Source organism: Gekko japonicus, unplaced genomic scaffold (genome assembly GCF_001447785.1).
Source record: "Gekko japonicus isolate JY-2015 unplaced genomic scaffold, Gekko_japonicus_V1.1 scaffold599, whole genome shotgun sequence".
Taxonomy (NCBI): domain Eukaryota; kingdom Metazoa; phylum Chordata; class Lepidosauria; order Squamata; family Gekkonidae; genus Gekko; species Gekko japonicus.
Genome location: NW_015172571.1, coordinates 620,521 through 635,082, shown reverse-complemented (window position 1 = coordinate 635,082; position 14,562 = coordinate 620,521). Strand labels below are relative to the sequence as shown.

Genomic DNA, 14,562 nt, shown 5'->3' with positions numbered 1-14,562 from the left:
AGGACTGCTTTGAGTCGCAGCGTCGCACTGCCACCGCCTGGCCAGATTGGCCCATCGCAGGCTTCTTAATGCCGAAGAGATCTTTCCAGGCTTACGAGCTTACGAGCTGGACATTCCGTTTCGCCGGCTAACACCTTTCCCCACTGAGGGGATTTAGTGTGCCCACCCTCTCTAAGGAGTGGTACCCATTTTATCTACTTGCCGAAGCTTTCGAACCGCTGGGTGGACGGCGAGCTGGGGACAAGGCTGGTAGCTCACACCAGCGTGGGCTAGAACTGACAGCAGTTCTGTTCAGTTCAGATGTTACTGTAACCAGAGGATAAATCCTCTTTGCCACCGCTCCCCTATAACAGTTATAATTGTTCATAGGATAGAATATGGAGCCAGTTTTAGAAATAGTTTAGCAAGGACCTAGTCAGAAAGTGTAAGATTTTTGCATTCTGGAGGCCTGCTTTCTTGGTTGCCTTGAAGTATGTGCCCTGTTCAGACTTCCTGAACCTGCCATGGGGGTTTTCAGCTACGGTTATAGGAACAACGCTCTGCATTAACTTTTAAAACAGACAGGAAATGCTCTTGTTCTACTAACTCAATTTTGATATCAATATCCTTCAATTATTCAGCACTCCGTCCTCATGGAGCACAGGCTGCTGCGTTGGGCTTGACAGGAGGGGAAGATGGTAAGGCGGTTTATCTGATATGCCTCTTCATGACTGACGTAAGCACACGCTGTCAAAGGTAGTTAAGAGCAACAGAGAACAGAGAACGCATCCCAACTGCATAAACGGAAGCGGAAGCAACTGAGAGAAATTGTGGACCCTATGACCTTCGCATGGACCACCTGCATCTCAATGATAGCCTACAGTCACAGCCATGTACCACCAACTGTGCATTTTATTCCGATGGGCTCTGCAGAAGGAGATGGAGAGGGGAATGCTCAAGGGTTCCAGTCGGTTGAATTGAAGCTGCTCATTTGCTGAAACTGAGCTTCCTCAAGCTGAGGGGAGGGGACGAAGCCCACTGTATCTTCTTACTCAATCAGGCTCTGGGAATCTGCAACCTGACAGGAATCTCTTTCCAACTCTCCTCTGCAGAACTAAGGCTGAGTAGAACTAAATGCTGTGAAGGAACTGTAAGGCATTAGGACAAATTGAGAGGGGAAGTTGAAAGAGCAGGGTTGCCAACTGTGGGTTTGGAAATGCCTGGAGATTTGAGGGAGGGGCCTGGGGAGTGGGGTTTAGGGAGGGGAGGGGCCTCGGTAGGGTACAATGCCATACAGTCCACCATCCAAAGCAGCCATTTTCTCCAGGAAAAGTGGGATACATGTTTGAAATAAATAGACAAATAAGTGATTTATGTGGTGTGGAAATCAGTTGTAATTACCCTGCCTGGTGGAACGTTCTGCTGGAAGACATCCGTGCCCTGCGGAAGCTGCTACCTTTCCACAGGGCATGTAAGGCAGAGATGTTCCGCCGGGCCTTTGGTTGAGGAGAGTGATGGGACTTCTTCTGGCACTCTCATATAACCCCCCCACTCCTCATAACCCCTCCTCCCAGGGTGAGATTGGAGTTAGGATTTCCCCCCCCATCTTTTATACTGTATATATACACTGCTTTTACTTATTGTTATTTATTGGATTGTTTTAATGTTTGTTTGTATGAGTTTGTATACCATTTGTTTTAAGCCTCCCTGAGCCCTACTTGTAGGGAAGGACGGCCTAATAAATCTTATTAAATAAATAAATAAATAAAATAATTCGAGAATATATTCCCTAAATTAAAACATGGCCTGGTGAAGAATTCTGTGGAATTCAAGAGGTTGTATACTTTTCTTCAAGAGTATATTTTTTCACCTCCTGGGACACTTAAACTTGAAGGGCCAGCTCTGCCTCTGTAGACCCATGTTCCGACTTTGCTCAACTGAACTATTTTTGTAGAAAATGTTTCTTTTTGGCCAATGCAGCTATCCTCCACAAGATCAACAGACGTCTGTGCGATAACCCCCACCTTATGGAATGATTTGCCTGAGGAGGTACACAGGGGGCCCTCTTTCCTTTGCTTGTGCAGACTTCACAGAGCATTTCTGATTCAGCAAGATTGTTTTGAGTGAATCCCAAATTGAAAAGGTTTGTATGGACTTGACTTCTTGACTTTAAAATATTGGTAACTATTATGAACTGTTTTGTTTCGTTAAGCTGTAGTTATTTTAATGGTTTTTGTATTTTTTCAATGCTGCTTCAGATTTTTTTCCAATTTTTTTTTTCAAGAGAAGAGAAGAAGAGAAGAGATTGGATTTATACCCCACCCTTCACTTGGAGTCTCAGAGCGGCTTACAAACTCTTTTCCCTTCCCCTCCCCACAACAGACATCCTGTGAAGTTGGTGGGGCTGAGAGAACTCTGACACAAACTGCTCTTTTTCAAGGACAGCTTTGCCAGAGCTTGTGACTGACCCAAGGTCACAGATCAGCAGGTTCAAGTGGAGGAGTGGGAAATCAAATGCAGTTCTCCCAGATTAGAGTTCGCGCACTTAACCACTACACCAAACTGGCTCTCAATAAAGGAGTTTAGGTACAGGTACAGGGGGGGAAAGAAGGGGGAAAGAGGCTAATGTCAAAAAGCAGGACACATGTGCAGTAGCCAGTAGACAAGCAGCTTGGAATCTGTTGGTTACCTCTGCTTGAGCAACCAGTCTAGTTTAACCCTAGATAACTTCCAGTCCAACCCTAAGCAGAGTTATACCCTTGGACTTAGAAGGGTTAACTTTGTGTAGACAATGGCATCACATGTCTTCATTCTAGGTGTTGCTCCAAAAGATATTCCAGTCTGCATGTAGGAATCAACACACTTTCCTCCCTTACCTATAATGCAGTTTGTGTCTAGAGTTGGTTTCTCAGGCTTGCTCTGAATTTTCTTGTGTGTCCCCATATTCCTCCTGGAGAGTCTGCATTTAACAAATATCCCATAGGATTTTACCTGCACATTCTGTGGAAGTTGAATCTGGACCCACAGAAGAGCCTTGAATGAGGATGCTTCTTAAAACCTTCCTGTTTCTTTTTCCCCATGTGGGGAAAAAAAATCCCCGCATTATCACTTTCATCCAAAACAAAGGAGAAAATGTGATTACAAACGGAAAACGTGCTTACCTTTGCAAAGAACAGATACAGCACAATGATTAACTGCTTATTAATTCATTTTATTCTGAAAGCCCTGCATAATCTATGCTGCTCCTAGGTCATTGATTTTCCACAGTGCTCCTTAGTGCGTTTTGCCATTAAAAATAAGATTACTAATAACCACAGAGATAACAGATAATACAATTATTTGGAGAGGAAGGTCTTGATTCTGGGAATCTACGTTGTCCCTTTAAAGTGTCACATCAGCTTTGAGACCTAGGTTTACAAGCCTCCAGGTGGGGCCTGGAGTTCTCCTGGAGTAAGATCAGTTCCCCTGCAGAAATCGGCAGCTTTGGAGGGCAGATACCATCATCACACCCCCAATGAGCTCCCTCTTCTCCTCAAATTCGGCCCTCCCGAGGCACTACTTCCAAAGTCCAGAGGAAGAGTAGTTTTTACATCCCACTTTTCTCCGCCTTAAGGGGTCTCAAAGTGGCTCACAATCGCCTTCCCTTCCCCTCCCCACAACAGACACCTTGTGAGGCAGATGGGGCTGAGACGGTTCTGAGAGAACTGTGACTGGCCCAAAGTCACCCACCAGGGCTCATGTGTCTCAAAGTGACTCACAATTGCCTTCCCTTCCTCTCCCCACAATAGGCACCTTGTGAGAGAGGTGGAGCTGAGAGAGTTCTGAGAGAACGGTGACTGACCCAAGGTCACCCAGCTGGCTTCATGTGGAGGAGTGGGGGAATCAAACCCAGTTCTCCCGATCAAAGCCTGCTATTCTTAACCACTACACCACTCTTTCTCTCTCCAGGAATTTCCCAGGCTGGAGTTGGCAACCAGCTCCTTTGACAAGTCGGCTAAGAGCACTGCAATAGTGACTCCATTTCCCACTATCATAATTGATTAATTAATCATGTGGTATTGTTGTTTACTTGGAGTGTAACTGATAGTTTCCAGACAGAGATTACTGACTTCTGTAAAGTTATTCAATTTGCCCGCTGTGGGACTTCCTAGAGTGGAGTTCAGTCTGATACCAGCAGAGGCTGGAGTGTTCTGCTAATCTTTCACTGCCGATCCTGGCAGAAATACACTTTGTAAAGATTTGCAGGCATGTAATTGTAAATTAGGGGAAAGCAAGATTTACATTGTTTCCATGGGAAGGAAATGTTGTCCATTAACAGCCTCCGAAACTGTATCGATTGCTAAACACAATTTGTCTTTCTGTTCCGTTGAACAAAGACATGCATTGGATGATTTATACCACAAATGGCTTTTGTGTGGTCTGTGGGACAGGCTGAGCCCCGAAGGGATTTTACTTGGCCTCTGCCCAGCTTTATTCAAGGCGTGGTACAAGTTTACTCAGGGGTGGATTGGCCAATTAACTTACAGGGAGATTTCCCAGTGGGCCATCAGTGGCCAGGAGCTAGTAGAGCCATGCCCAGCAACTCTGCCCGGGCCTCAGAGGCTGCTTGGCCCAACCCTCATCAGCTATGGTGCTTTCTGTCAGCTCACCAACTTTCTCCTCCTGCATAGCTTCCAGTTGGGGGGGGGGGATGATGCAGTGGGTGAGCTAATAATGCCCACTGTAGGCCCTGCTGAGCTGACTGGCCCTACAGTGCTGGCTTAAAACACAGCAGGGGTTGCTTAGCTTGACTTGTTCCAGGCCATTTTCACTTCACCCAGCTAACCCGATCTTATCATATCTCAGAAACTAAGCAGGGTTGGCCCTGGCTTGTATTTGGATGGGCGACCTCCAAGGAATACCAGGGGTGTGATACAGAGGCAATCAATGGCAAACCATCTCTGAAACATCTCTTTCCTTAAACACAACTCTAGCTCACCACCTAGTGATGCATAACTCTAAAAGAGCTAGGACTTCTGGCTGCCAGACAATCTTACGATCTGGCTATAGTACACACACTGCCATATGATAATTATTATTATTTCACTTTGCAGTCTGCTCCTGGGTTTACCCTTAGGTAAGAGTGTTTGCTTCCAGTTCTGTTATTTATTTATGCAACACAATGAATACATGTGAGGACCCCTGGCTCAGTGGGAAAACATCTGCTTTGCATGAAGGTCCCTGGCATTTCCAGTGAAAAGAATTTGGTAGTACGTAATGAGAAAAGCCTCTCCTTGAGACCCCGTAGAACTACTGCTGGTCAGAGCAGACAATTGCAGTTCTGATACGAAAGACCAATGTTTGACTCGAGATAAGGCAGCTAAAAGGAAGGAGCCATAATAAATGATAGTATACCTGTTCAGGAGGCAGAAGCTCCCAAGTTTAATCTCTAGCATCTCCAGTGAAAAGAATCACATACTAGGTGATATGAAAGACCTAACTGAGACTCTGGGGAATGGTTACCAATCAGAATGAATGATATGGACGTTGACAGAACAATGGTGACTCAGTATTACGACAGCTTCCTGTGTTTAGGGGACTTTTAGGAGTACAAAAAGACTGGTCATAATGGAAAGCAAGGATGGAGGTATGGATACATGGGGGAAGCCATTGTAGTTATTCTAGTTGTGTGTGTGTGTGTGTGTGTGTGTGTGTAAAGTTCCATCAAATCACAGCTGATTTATGTTAACCCCAGCAAGGGGCTTTCAAGGCAAGTGAGAAGCAGAAGGGGGTTGCCATTGTCCTCCTCTTCAGAGTCTTCCTTGGTGGTCTCACTTCCAAGTACTGACTCTGCTTAGCTTCTGAGATCTGATGAAACAAAACAAAATTCCTAGAATTTACAATTTCAATTTACCGAGATTGAAACTATATGTAATAGATACCATGACTCACTCTAGTATTCCAAAATTCAGGAAAGACCATCTTTCGATCAACCAAGACAGATCCATTTCTTTGGATTCTATATATATAAAAATCAATTAGGTTGTTAGAGCTACTCTGCAAACACTGCACAACCATTCAGAGATAGTGGGAGGGGTGTGTTTTTTTTGTCCATAAGGGCACAATAGCTAATTTAGCGGCAGTCAATAAGTACTAATCCTGGCATTTTAATACAACAAATATTCATGATAATATTTCAGCGATACTTGTGTGCATGTATGTCACTGGATCACAAGTGACGATCTTTTTGATCAGTAATGCATTGCAAGATACCAGGGATTTATCCCTTTAACAGCCTGCAGCAGCTATCTTTCCTTCCCACTACTTGCGGCAAAGCTTGCAAGACATTTAAACAATCACGCTTTTAATAATTCACTAAATAATCTCTAATGTCTTAAAATTTTCATGGGCCTTCAGGTTTGCAATCAGAAAGAGGCCTTTCTTTTGCATCTTCCAAGCCTGTGAGGAACCGAGGGATTTTCTATCCAGCAAAACATATACTCAAGTGGATTTTGTTCTTAAAAAAAAAAAAAGATTTATTTGTGCAGAGGTATGCTTCAAATCGAGGGGCGTTTTCTTTCAAATGGACCCAGTCACCTTAGGCCAAGTGCGTTCTGTCATTTTCCAGGAAGACAAAATGGCAAAGAATGTTTTGCCTCAGTTCAGCCTCTCCTTCACAATACCAATCCCAAGATCCACTTAAATCAGTAATGGAGTGGGGGTGGAAAATGTGCCGTTGTGTAATTTCTAAGGCACGTCAATGAGTCTCACGATCCCAGCAGATTGTTCCAAAGTGGCTCTCGCTTTCCTCCCCCCCCGGGGGGGGAAAACTATTCTGCAGTAGAAAGTTTCCTTCCATTTTTCATTGGGAGAAGAAAGCTAAAGAAATACAAATGGAAATGAAAAATAACTCTTGACTTAATGCCATTCATTGCTCTCCCCTTATCTCACAGCATATCTGGGAGAGGGTGATTGCATTTCTGTACTCCATCCTGAGAAGATGCCACTTTGGGCTGCCACTGTTTACTTGCAAAGTAAGTGGAGGATGCCAGTGATTATGGACAGAAGCCGGCTCGCGAGAGCCTGAGCTGTGGGCAGGCGGGGAGATAAACATTTCCCTTTTCACCTTGCTTGAAAATGGGAAAAGAAATTAGTTCCAGATGATTTTAAAGAGCAAATTGGAAATATGACACAGTCGGTTTGCAAGGGATTCTGGGAACTCTTTATCCAATGGCTTATTATCCCCTGGGATGGCACAGCCCACATTCTGCTTGGTTTTACAGCTTGCCTGGATGACTTGATCAGGATAGATCCTGAAAAGAAATGTGTTTGTGTTGGAGACTGGCCTAGTGTTGCCAAGTGTTCAATTAGCCACTGGGAATGGGTCTTTTATAACTTGCTAATGCCTGCGGACCAAGCTGTTGTTGACATTTATCTCCGTGTTGTGACAAGTTTTCGGTTGCTAATTCATGCATGTGACAATTGTGTTAAAAGGCAGAAAAGATGACCAAAGCAGAGCAATGGTCCATTTGTTTGGCTGCATTCACAGAGTGAGGATTCTAGTGTCGTCACCGCCACAAATCCCGAGGCATTCACATTGGCAATGAAGCACCCAAATGAGAGTTTTGCATGCACTTTCCTCCAGCAGCTATGAAGAAAGGTTAAAGCGCTTGGGGCTCTTTAGCTTGGAGAAATGACAGCTGAGGGGTGACATGATTGAGGTTTATAAGATTATGCATGGGATAGAGCAGGTCGAGGAAGAGGTACTTTTCTCCCTTTCTCACAATACAAGAACTCGTGGGCACTCAATGAAATTGCTGAGTGGTCAGGTTAGAACAGATAAAAGGAAGTACTTCTTCACCCAAAGAGTGGTTAACACATGGAATTCACTGCCACAGGAGGAGGCGGCGGCTACAAGCATGGACAGCTTCAAGAGAGAACTGGATAAACATATGGAGCAGAGGTCCATCAGTGGCTATTAGTCACAAGATATAGATAGGAACTCTCAGACCGGGGCAGGTGATACACTGTATTCTTGGTGCTTGTGGGGGCAACAGTGGGAGGGCTTCTAATGACCTGGCCCCACTGCTGGACCTCCTGATGGCACCTGGTATTTTTGGCTACTGTGTGCACAGAGTGTTGGACTAGATGGGCCATTGGCCTGATCCAACATTGGCTTCTATTATGTTCTTATGTTCTTAAGGTGGCCAGCTAGTCAAGATTCCAGCCAATCAAGAACTTTCCCCCAAGGATAAGCCTTTTAGAAAGAAGAAGCTCATTGCCTCATCTTGCAAAAGCCTGGCGTAGGCCCTGGTAACACTGGGGGAAATAGGCGCGGCACAAGTGCGGCTTTTTTGAGCCACACCAAAAGAGAAGCGCGGCGGCTGGATCAGACAGATCCCCCCAGCCGCCGCGCAGTTCCTCCCCGGCAGATCAGATGCCAGGGGGAAGCCACAGACTGCAGAATGAGGTGAGCCCACTGTGCATGCGTGTGCATGCGCAGTTCGGCAGGACCTCGCATGCTGCGGGAGAGACGGACGTGCCAGCAATCACACGTCTTCCCCTGCAGCGGATTTTTCGGTAAGTACTAGTGTTTCGTAGGTTTTTTTCTGATCCGCATCTTCAGCTGGAAGAGACGGATCAGGGACGGGTGCGCGCTGCTTCCCAGATGTTGCAGTGTGATTGCGCCTGCTTGATGCGCCCTTGATCCGTCCCTCTTGCGGATCAAAGCCTCCCGTGTGACCGGGGCCTTAGTTTAGCATTTAGTTCCATGTCAGAGTAAGTCTGACTCCAGATAATTCTCCTTCTTGCTCTGCTAGCACAATTGCTATATAGAAAACTGAGAGGGCTTTTCACATAGTCTTCCTTGTTGTCCTAAGGCATCTTAAGGCCATTTTGGCACTTGAAAATGTGTGGAGTGGGGGGAAAGAGCTCTGTGCCATGGGCCCTGTCGGGATCAGGCCCTTAAAGCATTTTAAAATGACTTTTTAAATGGTGTCAGTGAACTCCTGGTGGCCACAGGAAAGATAATGTAAATCTATGTTAATCAAATCTTTGTTAGGTTGAACTTTGCTTTTTGTTTCAACAGATAGAACTTTGATTTCAAACCGTGCCTCAAAAATTGAATATTAGCTGAAATTGTATTGAATATACCAGGAGTCCCCTACCTTTTTGAGGCTCTGGGCACTTTTGGAATTCTGACTCAGCATGGTGGGTACAGCCACAAAATGGCTGCCACAAGATAGCTGCCTCAGAAGGCAAAGTGAGACACAAAATGGCTGCCACAGCTTAACTTCAGTCACACAGTGAAGACTCATATACTGTGATGGTAGCTTCTGCCAAAACAATATTTTTTAAAAATCTGCATCAAAGCTTCAGTGGCCAATTAGAATCCTCTTTGAGCAAAAGCCCCATCTGGCCCCACCTACTTTCTAAAAATACGTGGTGAGCACGAGGAAAGTTGGTGGTGGATGCCATGGTGGAGACCCCTCAAATGGACTGATTAGAGTATAACATTTTAGAAGACTTGGATTTTAAGGCAAAATGGGCATCAGTTCATTCAAGTATTTAGAGTTTATGTTTCTACTCCCAGAAAAATTGGATTCCGAAATTCTTGCTTTACATGACCCTATTTTCTCCTCAGACACTGAACTGTTCCAGCAAAACCTTGTGGACCACATCAACCCAGGCATGAAAGAAATTTCGTAAAATGGATGAAAGACCTGAACCACATGTGGACTGGGTTCAGCACTCTCTTATGTTGGACAGCACTAAAATATGTGAGCTGCTGCAGCATCAGTATTTATATGGCTTCCCCAGGGTTCAAAGCCCATCACATAAATTGTTTTAGCAATCTGTACAAAAGCCAGAATTATGACCATATTGCTGATGATGGGCTGAGAGGGAGAGTGGTTTGGGGCACTGAATGCTGGATTTCTGAAAGCCAGCTCAAATCCCAGCCTCTACATTTCCACACACACCAGTCAGACTTAAGCCAACATCACATGAAAATAAATGACATAACTTGCCCAGTTCCATGGGGCCCCTAGGTAGTCAAGGTCTCCAGAACGTCTTCTCCTTAGTGTCTGTTTCTCAGTTGCTCAGAGTTTGTATGGGTTTGTGGCTGAGATGAAATTTGAATTGGCAACCTCACAGATTGCAACTTGTGCTCTTCATCATTATATTACAAATTCTGTCCTTTTGAGCCTTGGAAAGGAGGGAAGACACCAGCAATGCATACACATGACAGAACACTTCTCAGTGCCCTGCAGCAACCAACTGAGGGGAAGGCCATCACGGTTCAGAGGCAGAGGATCTGCTTTGCACGTGGAAGGTTACAGGTTCAATCCCCAGCACCTCCAGTTAAAAGCTTCCATTAGGAGATGATGTGAAAAATCTCTACCTGAGATGCTACTGATCAGTAGACCAGAGGTATCAAACTCATTTGTTACAAGGGCTGGATCTGACATAAATCTCATTTTATTAGCCGGGCCATGTGTGTCATAAAACATAATGCGAGGTACCAGAAATAGAAATTATATAAAGAAGAAGAACAAGAAGAAGAGATCGGATTTATACCCCGGCCTTCACTTGGAGTCTCAGAGCGGCTTATAAACTCCTTTCCCTTCCCCTCCCCACAACAGACACCCTGTGAGGTGGTTGGGGCTGAGAGAACTCTGACACAAACTGCTCTTTTTCAAGGACAGCTGTGCCAGAGCTTGTGACTGACCCAAGGTCACATCAGCAGGTGCAAGTGGAGGAGTGGGGAATCAAACCCAGTTCTCCCAGATTAGAGTCCACACACTTAACCACTACACCAAACTGGCTAAAGGACAGCAGCTGGTAAGCTCTGAGTCGGTGTATCCTCACTGCAAGGCCCCATGGGCTGGGAGGGCAGTGCAGAGGAAAACCCACATAGGCGGACTGAAGAAGCAGGAGTGCAGCACTGGGCAGATGCTCCCACAATGCTTGACTGCTGCAGATGAGTTTGTTCTGCCCTGCTGAAGCACTCTCTCCCTTGCACCAGGTGCTTGTGGGACACATAAGAGCCCTGGATGGGCTGGTTCCAGCCCCCGGGCCTTATGTTTGACACCCCTGCCTGAGTTGACCATACTAATTTGGATAGATCGATGATGTCTGAGTATAAAACAGCTTGATGTCTTCATGAGACTTCCTAAGCAGCTGAGGGCATGGAATGGCATAGGGGAAAGGTAAAAAAGAGGGAGTGGAGAAATGCTGCAAATTAAGGAACATCGGCAAGAGAGTACAGAATCAGCACGGGGAGGAAGGAGGCAACATGGTGTTGGCAACTACACCTTCAGTAGCTCCTTGTAGGATTAGTTTTCATATTAGCTGATACTAAGCATTAGCCCTTGTTATGCTTCCTAACGGTTGCAAAAGTTCTCTGCTACAAGGGATATGACAGGTTAATATTCAAACAGGTAAATAAGCATGCAAGGATATAATCACATGAAGGGGGGGGGGTTAAAGAGTTCTGAGAATCTACTCTTTGGCTCCTTGATTGCCAGAACGCTAAATAATCCAACTTTTGAGGAGCACAAGGAGAACTCAATAATTTATTTACTGCTTTGCATCCTCAATGGAGCTCTTCTTGTTTAAAGATTAAGGGCTGTCAATGTATTTCAAAAGCTGGTGCCTTTCATGCATTCCCTTGCCAGGAACACGTCAGCTTCACCTAACTGTCTGTAAATGTTGAACATTAATTACTTTCGGGAAAGTTTGTCCAGCAAATCTAGAACTTGTGTTAATTCGTTGAAAGGCTGTCCAAATTGTCGACAGTGGAAATTCCTTCAAATTAGTGTCAATTCACTCAAGTATCTTTTGGACAGGTTTCAAACGTGATTGAGGTCTTCTGCGACAAGGAGGGTTGAAATGCTGTAGGGTAGCCAGCAGAGTTCATATCCCCACCACGCACCCAGATTCCTGAATGCACCTGGAGTTGTGCAAAACTTACCTAAGATAGGGAAACTCTTTTGGCCTCCTTGGAAATCACTCAGATGTTTCGCCAAAGGATGAGACCACATTTGGAAAACTGACTGGGTGGAGCTCAGTTTGCTTTTATTTTTCCACATTAGAAATGGATCCACTTTCATACCCTTTTCTATTTCCTTGCAGCAGATTTTTCCATTAAAGTTACTGTGGTGGATCCTACCCCTATCTTACCACTCCACTGAGCAAAGTGTTCCCCCCCCTTTATTAAAATATTTATATCCCATCTTTCCTTCCTCCAATCTAAGGCCTTCCTCCAATCTAAGGAGCCATCTTCCAGCTTAAGTGGCTCTTCTATTGGAGGAAGAATAGCTTAACTTGGAAGAAGTCTCCTTAATAGAGATGCCAGCCTCAAGACCGGACCTGGGGATCCCCTGGAATAATACCCCATCTCCAGACTACAGAGATAAGTTTTCCTGGAGAAAATGGGCACTTTCTCGGACTGTATGGCATTATACCCCACTGAGGTCCCTGTTCTGCCCAGGCTTCATCTCCTAGAGTTTCCCAGCCTGAATCTGGCCACCCTACCCTCTATCACCCACTGGTGGCCAAGGGAGGCCTGGCAACCCTGCTCCTTGGACTGGAGAAAGGCTACATGAATGATAGTTAGATCCACCTAACTGTAGATTTCAGTGGGCCAAAGGTCTAAGTCAGTAGAAGGCAATTTGGTATTCATTTAACAAGCCACCTATTAACGTGGTGAGAATTTTGAGGGAGAATTGTGTAGCTGCGTTCTCACCTTGAACATTTGTCTGCGGCAGTTTAATTTGTGGATTTTAGTGAGAGATGGATTACTATAATATGCCTTCCGCTGGTCTCTCAGAGGTGAATGTTGGTAAAGTAGGAACAAAACGTGGCTGTCAGTGGATTGACGCTTGTAAAGTGCGAGGAAGGTGACTGCATCGGTTTCATCCCTGCTGTCAGTCACTGACAGAAAAGAATATGAAATTAGAGTTGTCACCATCAGGCAAGGCGAAATCAGAACAAGGAGATAATGATACAAATGCCCAGCTGCTCCTGCCCTCCTATCTTTATTACACGTCTGTCTCATTCGGATTGCTAGCTTAGTTGAACTTCACGCAAAAGACATTTTCGCAGTCTGCGTGAGCAACATACGCTCAGGCCCTGCCTAAGGCAATTTCATGATCAGTGCTCTTGTACAAACTCCTCAAAACCCAGGACCGTCAGTTTATTTTTCCCATGGTATTCTGAGATTAATTATTATGATGTGCCTTTCCTCTGGAAGTAGCACTATAAAGCAGCCCATACGGGGGAATAACAGAGAGGATTCCATTCCCCCTTATTGATAATTACTGTAGGAGGGGGTGATGTGTTGTCCTTACCAGGGGATGGCAAAAACTGGTAATGGAGGCGCTGGGCCAGGATTCGGTCCAACTAGGCCTCTCATTTTCCTGGGTTGGGGATTATGCGATCCAGCCCCAATTTTCTACCCCTGAGAAACTGAGTTCTGGAAGAAAACAATGGCCTCCACATAGTAATGCTCTAGATTTTCATACTAATGCTCTAGAAAGCACCAGAGAGACTAGGGGAGGCAGCCTAGAGTGTCACCAAGAAGTGGCATTACATTGTCCCCAGCCTCCACAATCCCCAGGCAATCCCCCCAGATCCCCCCAGATCTCCAGCCTCCCCTCCACAATCCACCCAGATCTCCAGCCTTTTGCCAAGGCAGTGTTGGGAACCCTACACATAGCTACAGGATGGATGGCAGCACTGGGCAACTAGAGGCCTTCCTAATGATGCATAGGAGGCCCCATCACCTCCATGACTGTCTTTTGATGCCCTCTTGTAAGGATACCATACCGGCCCCCAGCCATCGTGGGAGCTGGAATCCTCCCTAAGATGCACTACCGGTAGTCACAGCTGACTAAGTTGCACCAAGATGAAGACAGTCTACCAGTCATATTATTTTGGCCAAGGTGTTGTAGTGGTTAGAGTGTCCTACTTAGGGTTGCCAGCTCCAGGTTGGGAAATATCTGGAGATTTGGGGGGGTGGAGCCTGAGGGCAGTGATGTTTGGGGAAGGGAGAGACTTCAGTGGGATAGAATGCCATAGAGTCCACCTTCCAAAGCAGTCATTTTCTCCAGGTGAACTGATCTCTGTTGCCTGGAGGTCAGCTGTGATCCCAGAAGATCTCCAGCTGTCATCTGGAGGTTGGCAACCCTAGTCCTACTAGGATCTGGGAGGAGAACCAGGTTTGAATCTCCACTCTGCCAAGGAAGAAGAAGAAGAGAAGAAAAGATTGGATTTTTTTTTAATTGACGCCCCTAAAAAGGAGAGAGTTTATGCTTTTAAAATCAGAAAGAGGGAAGGTATATAGTGGGATTAATAAAAGGTTGGGTGATGCTTTCATTAGTATGTTAATCTTTTGTTAGTATTAAACAAATCTTCTTTTGGCTTCTTCTGCGAGTTGTCTCGTCTTTCATCTTAACCTGTAAAAAACAATAACTGTTAATGTATTAGTAGTGTCCCCTCATGGATCACTGCCTTGTCGTGGCAAGGGGGCTTGCGCGATTCGATGAAGCTGTGGGCTATGCCGTGAAGGGCCACCCAGGATGGACAGGCCACAGCAGAGAA

At 45.5% G+C, this 14,562-nt stretch overlaps 1 protein-coding gene across 1 annotated transcript in view; it reads right to left on the bottom strand.

Annotated features, from left to right (window-relative positions):
• DCTN2 (dynactin subunit 2) overlaps nucleotides 1-13,802 on the bottom strand; it is a 192,363-nt gene extending 178,561 nt beyond the window's left edge. Inside the window, exon 1 of the mRNA XM_015421357.1 lies at nucleotides 13,746-13,802. Within this exon, the coding sequence (XP_015276843.1) occupies nucleotides 13,746-13,802 (57 nt within the window). The remainder of the gene's footprint in view (nucleotides 1-13,745) is intronic.
• Between the last annotated feature and the right edge of the window lie 760 nt (nucleotides 13,803-14,562).